The sequence below is a fragment of the Paramormyrops kingsleyae genome, chromosome 1 (genome assembly GCF_048594095.1).
Source record: "Paramormyrops kingsleyae isolate MSU_618 chromosome 1, PKINGS_0.4, whole genome shotgun sequence".
In the NCBI taxonomy this organism is placed as follows: Eukaryota; Metazoa; Chordata; class Actinopteri; order Osteoglossiformes; family Mormyridae; genus Paramormyrops; species Paramormyrops kingsleyae.
In genome coordinates this window covers 65,546,031-65,557,152 of record NC_132797.1, presented here as the reverse complement: position 1 = coordinate 65,557,152, position 11,122 = coordinate 65,546,031, and the positions used below count along the sequence as shown (strand labels likewise).

The following is an 11,122-nucleotide window of genomic DNA, read 5'->3' as shown; positions in this document are numbered from 1 at the left end:
ATGTTGTAATTAAACTGAAATCTGTTATATTTACATCACTTGGATAAAATAATGTGTGCCTTTATTGATTTAGGGATGGTTATAATGTCAGCGAGGATGCATTCACATGTCATTTTCAAAAAACATGAAATTGGGGTATAGCCGTACATAAATGTAATTAGATTTAGTTAAGGTCTGCTGCCCAATCTTGCGTCCAAAATCAGCTTGTAGGGTATGCGGCTACCTACAGCGCAGATTCTACGCAGAGCTATAAATCAGCCTTTATGAACAAATCATTCAAGTGCTTAGACTGTGATAAAACTGGATGAAAGTGGTACATTTTCAACAAGATCTACCGATGACATTTAGATGAAAATGCATTGCTGGGTAGGCCTATGTTTTCAGTTCAGAGATCAGGAAAAATGACGAACCATTTTTAACCCCATTTTACGGAACAATAACTGGAGAGGTTTTTTTTTTTTTTTGTTCTGGGGGTTAATATGGGAAATTACTGCCACCTAGTGGAAACCGCACTGGTCCTTTGTTCGTAAAGTTCGATGTCTTGCGCACTTTACGCAAAGTATTGTCACCTGACATCAACAACGTACATGATACTCGTTTCATGCGTTCATGTGGGAGTGATTTAATTAGGCACCACATGTGCCGGTGTACCACATATAGATTTTTGCGTCACGTACACCATTTTTCATAAACAGTTTATTCAACATACAGAACATAATACAAACACCCAACAAACACAATAATAAAACAATTTTGAGTGATAGAACATTTTCACCGAGATGGCACAAGGGATTCTGCATATAGATACATTTTGTACCTTGGCACGCCTCTGCAAAGACAGAGATAAAAATGTATAAAACTGAATAAGCAAAAAATGTTCTATCAATATTTGCTATTTTCTGTAGTCTGAACCTGGAGAGCCAACCCTCTATCAATCCATGATAGGGCTAGGAAAACTAAAACGTTCTCCCACATTTCCAAATTCTGGGAAAGTGCAGTGTCACTGTAAGCATGTGATGAAAGTTGCTACCACAGATCAGCCTTTTAATCTTCTTGCAGGCAAGTGGAGCTCAAACCAAGTTTGTTGCAATGGTCTTACTGGCTAGGACAGTCACAGACATAGTGATGAACATGATGTTTGGATGTCCATGTAACAACTAACTCCATCAATTATTAAGAGATCTTTGAGCCACAATGAAAACTGGCACATCTGTCCTCGGGACTAGTGCCACATTACAAAAAGTCTGCGTGGTTTCATTTTTGCGTGAGACACTGAGGAGGACTTGAGATAAATTTCCTGCCGTGAGACGTCTTGGTACCACTGATATCTGTTTTTCCGCTTTTGGCTTAAAGGAGAATCCATCATTACAGGGATAGAAGACCATGCCAAATGCCAGCAAACCCACAGGGGTGCCCAATGTTGTGCCTGTACAAATATCAGTCATCAAGGATATACAGAGATCACAGAGAAGTGGGCGTCAGAGCTGTATCATCCTGGTTGCTGAGGGTACATTCATTTCAATGGGGTGGCATCCCAGCATGCTCGGGGGCCATTCGTACCAAGAGCTGCTACTTGCTGGAGTAACCGGGGTAAGGAGGTGGAGGGGGGTGGGTTCTGGGAGGGGTTGGCGTGTAAGGTGGTGGTAGAATGTGGTGGGGGTTCATCTCATAGTCGTAGCTGTAAGGAGGAGGGGGTCCTGGTGGTGGTAAGGAGAGGAGGTGGAGGAAGACAGAGAAAAAGAAAGAGAGAGAGCAAGAGAGGTCTGTCATCTCTTGAAGTCACACTGTGTTCTGCAATTTCATGGAGGATTAGATTTTTTAAAAGGGAAGTGTCACTAAAGATGGTGTATTCCAGTCGTGCTTTAGAAAAATAAATCCAGAAATTAAAGTGGTACAATAAGCATTTTTAAACAGCACACGCACTTTGGCTAGGTATTTTTCTTTAGCGTACTATTTTATGTGTTATAAATAATCTGTCTTCGGAAATCTACAGCTTTCACCTACTTAGTAGCAGTTAATATGCAGAACAGCACAACCTAGTGGTGGCACGCGGTGCAGCAGAGTAATGGGTGAGAAGTAATACTGTACCTCGGTATCCCTGCGCAACAGTGTTGACGTGACAAGCTCTGAAGACCCCCACCCGCGAGTTACGTCCGTTCTTCACGCACATACACAGGCAAAGGAAGATAGCCGCCACCGCACCCATTAGGAACACCACACCAAACACTATCCCGGAAATGGCCGTGCCCCTGTATGAGTGAAAAAAAAAAAACATTTTAGTGAAATGGTTAGGTGAATAGATTTGTATCCAAAATACTGTAATCACACACTCCATTGCTCACAAGGGTTTTGCATCTTGAGAAATTAACCGCGCAAAGCAAGACTGAAGCTGTTTCTCCATAGCACAAGTGCTAAGGCTGTATTATTGGCCTTGTTATTGTTTGCTTGTGGGAGCGAAAGTAGGTGTTGATTCCCTTTGACCTGTGGATTATGACTGTATCTTTTCGCAGATCTCTGTACCGCAACTGTCAAAACAGTGTATGACCCTAAACAGAAATAGATTTGCATTTAATAAAAAAAATACTAACACAGAGTAATAGTCAAACATCCAGCCTTCTCCAGCTTCCTCATGGAAAAACTGGGGGATCCATTCCCTCTAGATGGGCCAAATAGATAAAATGATGGCGAATTGTTATAATAAGGAAGTGAGAATGCATTAAGCAACACAATTTGATGTTGTGGGGTAGCTAATAAAAAGAAATGGATGTTATAGAGCTCCTTGTTTTGAAACAGAGGTCAGATCTGGTGGATGTATATGTCTGCAGGGACAAGGAACAGCTGAGTCAACAAAGCTTCCTCTAAAGCCGGCAGAAGCTCTGCTGTACTCCGGATGCTACTCGTTAGAGGACAGTCACTCTTGGAGGACAGTGAGGGTGCAGCCACCTGAGTAAACGACCACTATAGCGCGGCGTCGGCTCACAGCCGACTAAATATTTGTGTTTCTGGGAGTCAGACCTTGAAACAGTTGAAAAGTCGTGTAAACGTGGGAGAGATTAAGCTTGGCGTGTAAAATGAGAAAAAGGGGGACAGTACGAGTGTAGCACCTACAACAGCATGGAGAGCATCTTCTAGTGTGAATGTAAAAAGCCAGGGTATATCTAAGTTGTCTCATATGTTTTAGATGGACAATACGAATAACCCAGAAGCAGATGGTATTAGTGTTTGCCTGTCAGTCACTGCCTGATTTAACCCAATGATAACCATTAAATTAATATCATCACCGACACGCTGCTTTGTAGTATATATGTTTAGCAAATCTTTCTCCCATTCTTCAAAATGGCAATGTGAGTCAGAGGAAGGGCAAGTAACTGCACAGGACTAAACATGGGAAATCTGTCACATTATAAAAATGTGACTTTCTACCTATAAATCTCCCAGATAGTGCAGCCAATCCCAGCTGGAGTGATCACTGTGAGTGTGCAGCTCAATGGCTTCTGCCTGTGATTAGAAAATTGCTGGGTTGAATCCTGAGCTTGGCAGAGTACCCACATCTCTGTTGGGCCCTTGAGCAAGGTCTTTACCCCCCTCCCCCCACACCAAAATGCTCCAGGGGTGTTGGATAAATAGCTGATGGTTTGCTCAGACCCCAAGCTTCTCTCTCACCTCCATATGTATGTGCCTTAAGGAGAGCAAGATGGGATATACAGAGGGGGAAAAAACACACTGTGATGCACTTGTGCAAATAAAAAAAAAAGCTTCAATTCATTTCGTTCTCTGAAAAGGTCAGCTGGGTGGATCCTGGAAGGTGACTGTGTTGGTGGTCCCCTGGAGTGGCGCTGGGTTCAGAACTTTCCTAATAAACAAAAGCCTTTTGTTTGCCTGATCCTACCTGCTGTTTCCACTTATATCAGAAACGACAAAGGGCCTTCTAAGCAGTGCAGCCGGCACCTAGGCGAGGGCAGGAGGGATACTCACGAGAGGACATCACCCACATATGCGTAGTATGAGCAACAAAAAGGAGGGGCTCCGTCGCAGCAGTATTCCAGACAGCTGTCGCACTGGCCGGCACAGCATCCTGCCAAACCCAATCAGATGTCTGATTAAATTACACAACAATAATAGTGAACCTCATTTTAGCCATTAAAATGTTGCTGAGTGGCACATTTTCTACAGAGAACTTTACAAGTTTAAATTAATAGCAGACACTATTATAAGCATACATTTTATTAGAGTGTGGCTCAGTAGGCTAAGCCTCTGTGCCGGTGATCGGAAGGTCGGCGGTTCAAGCCTGGTCTCGGCACATCTATCCGTCCTTGAACAAGGCCCTTAATCCCCCAGCTCCCTGGGTGCCGTAACAAATGGCTGCCCTTCACAGGCAGCTTGCGCTCACCTACAGAGAGCAAGTTGGCGGAGGCATAAAGAGAATTTTCCCACGGGGATCAATAAAGTATCAATTATTGTTATTAATTATTATAAAGCAGGGTAAGCCAGTCCCTGGAGCAACTGGAGGATATGGGCTTGATTCAAGGGCCCGATGGTGACTCGAGTGACCACAGCATTTAAACCGCTGACCTGCTGATCACAAGACATACTGCCACCAAACTGAAAGGAGATTTGACCTGAATTTAAAAAACTGGCTCTTAGTTTCTCATAACAAATCACAAACATAATTCCTGTAAGTCTGAGACTAATTCCATATACCATCAGACAGTCCACCAAATTATTCTGCACAAGAGATCTATTTTAGCTTTTTATGCTTCATTATATGCGAGATCCAAAGATTACAGATTTGTATCAGTTTAGAGAAATGCTCCTTTGTAATTTAGTGACTTAGGAGAACCACATAAGCGTAAGTAAACGACATTATTAATCTGTAATTGGGCTGATTAGGGCTGGGGAAGGGGTTACGCATGGCAGCCCAGGAGCTGGTGCTGAGTCCACAGATGGCGACAATGCCAATTATTTACAAGTGCTAGTGCTGTACTACATTGATGCGAATGCACCCGATCAGCTGGGTTTGTGGAAAATGCCAGACATCTGCGTTCTGCATGGATGCCATGGAGACGCTGGGAAAATGTGAAAAGCCTTTCTGTCGTCTGTTTTTATTTCTAGGTTATATTTATCCCATCGAGAGCAATGGGTCCACGTGGAGAAGCGGACAAAAAGCCAACTAATGAGGCCTGGAAAAGTTTGTTCCTTTGAGAAACCATCTTCACTCTTACTGGTACTAATGATTACTATAGCATGGACATAAACAGAGATAAAATTGTTAGGGGAGCATTTTGAGGAGAGGACACAAGGCAGGGGACACTGTGACTTTACCTTGCGTCATTAATGGCCTAAATGATTTGTCCTTCATGAACAAATCTTTTACGTAAACAAAATTATCTGTCACTGCACTCATTTGCTCTGTTGGTTCAATGAATGATATTTAAACACACTCGTGCTTTCCATCTCTATCTCACATACAATTAATCAGCAGGCTATGTAGAAAAATTGTCTCTGGCTGATAATGCAATAAATAGAATGTCACATGATTCACATATCCTGGATTATCCCCTGGTCACCTTAAGTGGATTGGTCATGTATGCTGATGGTCATTTATGCTGGTCTCTGACAGGACAAAAGTCTGAAACAGCTAACGTACTGCAGTAACAATTGAACACAGTGTCCACAGTGTTCCAATTCCAATGTCCCGGACAGCTGTACGAAGGACTTCTCATGCGAGCTTGTTCCACCCATGCCACTTCACTGATCAGCTCAAAACGACTATCAGAGGACTAACTGTGTCTGTTCAGCGCTTACTCACATTAGCCAATCCGTAACGCCCCCCGCCCCCCCCCCCATTTTAGAGAGATGGGCCAGAGCACGGTTAGTCCGACTCGAGAACGGTGCAGATGTAATGTGATCGCTAACCGTGCCCGAGTACGGAACATGGACATGACGTCATTGATGCGACTGCCATACCCATGCACACATTTACATTATATGAAATCAACCCGGAAGGAACATATCAGACATGCTGTATAGATCGTGTCAATTTCTTTTCTTATGCAAAACTGGGTTGTGAATATAGTGTGGAAGGAGAGTATTGGGGGCTAGAGCGGAGAGGGGTGATCAGTATGTATACGAATTCGTTATATGGATTTCCAGAGGGTGCTGCATTGAAGGATGGAAAAATTACACGCGAGCTCGCAACACTGTAAAATTTATTTCTGCCGTGATCAAACTCAATTCCATTACTCTACACTGCAAAAAAAGCAAACTTAATATAAGCGCCCATACGGGTTACAGCAGTTTCTTCTGTTCATCTCCCTAATAAACATAAAAACTTCCTGCGTGCTGCAATGTTTGATCATTTAACTGCTTAAAACACAACGTAACATACTAACCCGTAGATACAGTTGCTAATTTGATTATGTTAACGTATGTATACGTAGCCTGTTTCCTATATTTTAAGATCTTGCTATATCTTAAGATCCGTTACATCACTGACTTGAAGCTAGGGAGATCTAATTTAACTAGCTGACATTTTAATATTCTATAGACATGATGCGTTCAATTCTGACATAGGGTATAACTGAGTGTCGGCAGTGATTCAGACATATTCAGTCCATGGTTCTGATTCGATGGTTAGCGATGTCTAACAGTGCAATTAGTACCGGTGTTCCGTCGAAAAACACTACCTATATCGAGACGTGCTATCGAGCCTTTCTGCGCATGTGCAGTTCCACCGTTTTGGGATTAGGGTTATGTTTTAGGGGTTAGGGTTAAGGTAAGGGGTTTAGGGGTTTTGGGGGGTTAGGGTAAGAGTTAGAGTTAGGATTAGGGCTACCTGTTAGCACTACGGTAGTATTTTTCGACAAGGCAGCATATATCGACAAAACACCGGTACTAAAAAAATGTAATACCGAACACTTTTCAAAAATACGGTACGACAGTACCTTTTCTTTAGCGGTATCCCGTGCAACACTAGTCTGCACAAACTCAGAGATATTTGGCAAAATGTGGGACCATCTTATTGGTGTAGCTCGAATAAATAAAAATCTTTGCGTCGCATACTTGATAAGTCTATGCGTGTCATCGTGGCCAAAACGAAAAAATAACAAAATAAATCATGAATTCCATTCTGCTGCGCGATAGCGCTTGGCTTTCTTCAACATCAAGAAGTCTCACGGTGATGACGAAAGCGTGCTCCGGCCAGGATCGTTAAAGTGCAATGTGAGCGCAGACCAGCTCGGGAGGGGGTGCAATAGTGCTAGGGCATGGTAGAAAGCAATCAGGCCTAGATAACTGCGCCCCCCACAAAGGACGGAATCAGTGGTTGTGCAATATCAGACACTATACAGACGGCAATTTTCTGAAAATCTCTAAAACTAGGTACCACACACCCATATCCTTGTGCATGCGGTCCAGTCCTTTCAGATCATACGATGTCCTTCTCTGGATTTGGAGGTGGACGATTATGGTTTATGATTTGAGCTGCTCTCTATCTGAGCGCAACAGTAATGACAAGCTGGAGTGGCTGGTGCCCCAAGGCGCCGGGTTTCCTGTTTGTGTGTAAGCTTTTGATGCCCCTACCCCCCTTTCCCCACCCTCTTTCTGGGTGGTCCTACCCACCAGGCATGCGGATTGCCCTCTCACCTCCGGTTCTTGTAGCTGTGAGCTCGGCGACAAAGGCGCTTAAGAAAGTCAGCAACGAGACACTTTCCTACCCGTGGAGACCGAGTCTAAAAATAACCCCCCAAAAGTTTAATATGTAGGGGTAACGGCTAAACTGGTTTATTAATCATACATACCACTTCCTTCAAGACACCATTTAAAATATGCATGTATTTTCGTATATTCATCTGTAAATAAATAATGTATGAATTAAGATGCTGAATAAATAATCCTCACAAACTTTCCTCTTGACAATGCAGAATGCAGCCTAAATTCATAGGCATGCTTCTCCAGCCGCTGTAAATCAATGAGAAATTATAGGTCTTAAGATAATTATACGTTTTAAAAACATCAAAGTCCGCATGTAGCATCGCAAAGGGAGCCGTTAAGAAATGACCTTATTGGAGGTATGTTTATAAATATGAACAGCTAGGAGTGGAACACAGCTTGAATATTTACCAGCGTTTCCCAGAATAGCGGACAGGTTTTATAAACTTAGGCTATACCTTATATTCATTTATTTGGCGCCGGGATGGAGAGTCGCATTGATCACATTAATAGGAGCGTCAAAATGCCTACAAACACATAAACATCGAGGACACTCGGGCTTTCAACCGATAAACATTTCCTTACCAGCCAAAAGAGAAACCAGCAAGGCGTCTCTCAAGAAGGTCCAGCAGCTGCGGGCGCCCCGTGACCCGGGTCTTACCGCACCGATCCCCCGACTGTTTTCCATTTTCCTATTGTACCGTGCTTTTGTGTTTTATTAAAGTCTCCAATGCTGTGTGTCGGCGGCGATTTAGTATAAACCATTCGCATAAATAGAAGTGGAGAAAACTTCTTAAAACCTCTGTAAAAGTTCTACAGGCGCAGATTGTAACGGCACAGAGACTCGCTTCACATCCTTTCAAATTGCGGCACAGTGTGTCCGGGCAGCGTGCTATGCTCTCCGAAAGGTGCTTCTCTTTCCCCCTTTGTTTTCTTCCTCCCCGCTTTCTCTGACGATCAGTCAGTATCCTCCTCCCCCTGCCGCTATTTTCTCGGATTACCCTGTCCATTGCGGGGAGGCGCATATGTGCGCCGGCTATTTCAGAATATTATTTCAATGTCACGACTGTCGGTTCAAATAGGCACCATTGTCCGGCTCAGGACAAACCACCCACGATTCTCCCTCTTGCAGAACTTGCCCATTACGGTGTTTATCGCCGTTAGAGCCATTGTGTGCTCCAAAGTATGGTGTAGCCTGATGTTTTTGTACTTCTATTTTTAGTCTTCTTGGCAGAAATAGTGCACGAATTTTTCGTTGAGGGGAGAAGAGAACAATAATCACTGAGTTAATATATTTCATTTCAGAATAGCACAAAAAAGACGCATCTTCCGGACAGTAAGATATGTCTTTTTTGTTGTCCAGGAACATATCGAAATGATTTTTTACACGTATCCAAATCAGTTTGAAACATTCACGTGTAGCCATAAATGTCTGTCTGTCTTTCGGAGTTTAGCCAAAGGCTAGCTTGTACTAAAAATCATTTCCAGGTTAATGTGTTTCTGAAGTTTGATCCAGTTATGGTCTTCATCATGGAAGACTTGTGTGTGGCTCAGTAGTTTTGGAGGTTGGTTGGATGGGCGTTGGTTCATTGTACCTGTGGTTGGATGGTCATTGGTTCATTGTGGCTCTGGTTGGGTGGGCATTGGTTCATTGTGCCTGTGGTTGGGTGGGCATTGGTTCAAATCTCCAAGCTAGCAGAGCGATTTCACTATTAATCCCCAGTTTCTCTAGAGACTCTCTGATCTTGCATTCTCAGTTGTATTTTTTGTAAGATAAAAGTGTCTGTTAACTAAATAACGTGACAAATTTAAGGTGGTGACCATTCCTTGCTCTTGCTCCATATGGATGTTTTATCCATGCTGTATTAATCACTAGTTGAACCCCAAATCCAATTGGTTTTTTTATTGTGATTTGCTGAGTGATATGTAATCATATCCTGTAATCCCTCCCATTGCATATTTCCAAGCCACACCTACTAATAAGTATGGTTAGATAAATGGAGTAACTATGCATTCCAGGCTACTCCGATGTAACACGAAAGAATCAGAGGTGCTGACTAATTTCAGCTGTTTTACTCTTGCCATTTCCTGCTCACTTTCCCAGTTTGGAGTAACCTAATGGTGCATCACCCTTCTTACACAATTGGCCAAGCTCTTTTCCTTTTGGTGGCTTCCAGGACAAAGGTAATGTAGCTATAACCATTCAGCTAAATATCTTTTACTAAAAGCAAAAAGCATAATGCCATTTCTTCTGGTCTTGCCTTTTATTTAAAGAGTTCATCACCGGTTCTTTTCACTAACGCCCAGCTGCAAACGACATTTGCAGACTTGACCTCTTCACTTCTGCTTTTATTGCTGTTCCTGTGCTGCACCATTACATCATCGCTTTGGGAGATGTGACAAGCTGAGGCCCAGGAGATTGTGTTGCTCCTAGGTAGCCCGGCGGCTCACTTGAGAATCTCTTCTAGTAAAACACCACAGCGTCACACAGCCTGGCATAAATTAAAGCAGAGAAGAGACAGTTTTTGTAATACCCATTGTTTTTCCTGTTTGATTGCAACTATTTGTGTTGTGTTGCATGGACTGTTTTGACAGAAGCTTGTAAAACAAAAGCAGGCAGTTTTTGCTTCACGCATCATGACTGTTGGGTGCACAGGCTAGTCCTCCAGCTGGTCTTTCAACTCTTTTTTGACTTCAGGGGGAATATGGGAAGAGTATTATCCCCCGCGGACTGAGGCTTCAGCTCATCGCCAGGCCGTAAACGTGCACTGTAATTACGGGACCCCTGTCTGTCTGCTTGGCGCGGGATGGATAATGGATCTCAGACGGGTCACGGCCTGATTCAGGAGTTTGCTGCTAACCAGCTTCACTGTGTGAAGCCCACGTATCCGAAATTCAATACTGAGAAAGTGAACCAAATGCCTGTCAGGACCTCAGCTGGTCTAATTAAGCAGTAGGGCAGGAGGAAGCCTAGCCAATGTGCATGTTTATGATGGTTTGGGTGGAAACAGTATCCAATAGCAATGGGAGAAATTAGACCTCATCACCCATGCTGGGCAGCGACCACTGTGTCCTGTCAACCACTGTCTGCTTTAATACTATGGAAACCACTGAATGTGAACTGGGATCCATCCTGTCCGTGATTGACAACACCCAATAATCCCACACACGGTGGGTTCAAAAGTCTCATATCTGTCCCATCACTAATAAACCCTCTTCCTCGTTCCATGTATCTGAAACAGTGATTTTAATTGGGACAGTGATTTGTACCCTCCGAATAGCAGATGTGCAATACTGGGATATGGATTCCAGGTCACACTAAAGATGCAGCTGAAGTTTTGATTGAGTATGAGTATAGAGAGAGCATCAAGAGCAGTGAAATTGACAAGAAATGAAACACTAGCCACACAGG

General features: G+C 43.3%; 1 protein-coding gene across 1 annotated transcript; it reads right to left on the bottom strand.

Annotated features, from left to right (window-relative positions):
• Positions 1–681: 681 nt before the first annotated feature.
• Positions 682–8,750, bottom strand: cyyr1 (cysteine/tyrosine-rich 1). Its single transcript, XM_023834774.2, has 4 exons — positions 8,296–8,750; positions 3,976–4,075; positions 2,089–2,249; positions 682–1,697 (listed from the first exon to the last, which is right to left on the bottom strand). Exons 1-4 carry the CDS (start codon positions 8,396–8,398, stop codon positions 1,570–1,572), a joined length of 492 nt encoding a protein of 163 aa, XP_023690542.1. The 5' UTR covers positions 8,399–8,750; the 3' UTR covers positions 682–1,569.
• Positions 8,751–11,122: the final 2,372 nt, after the last annotated feature.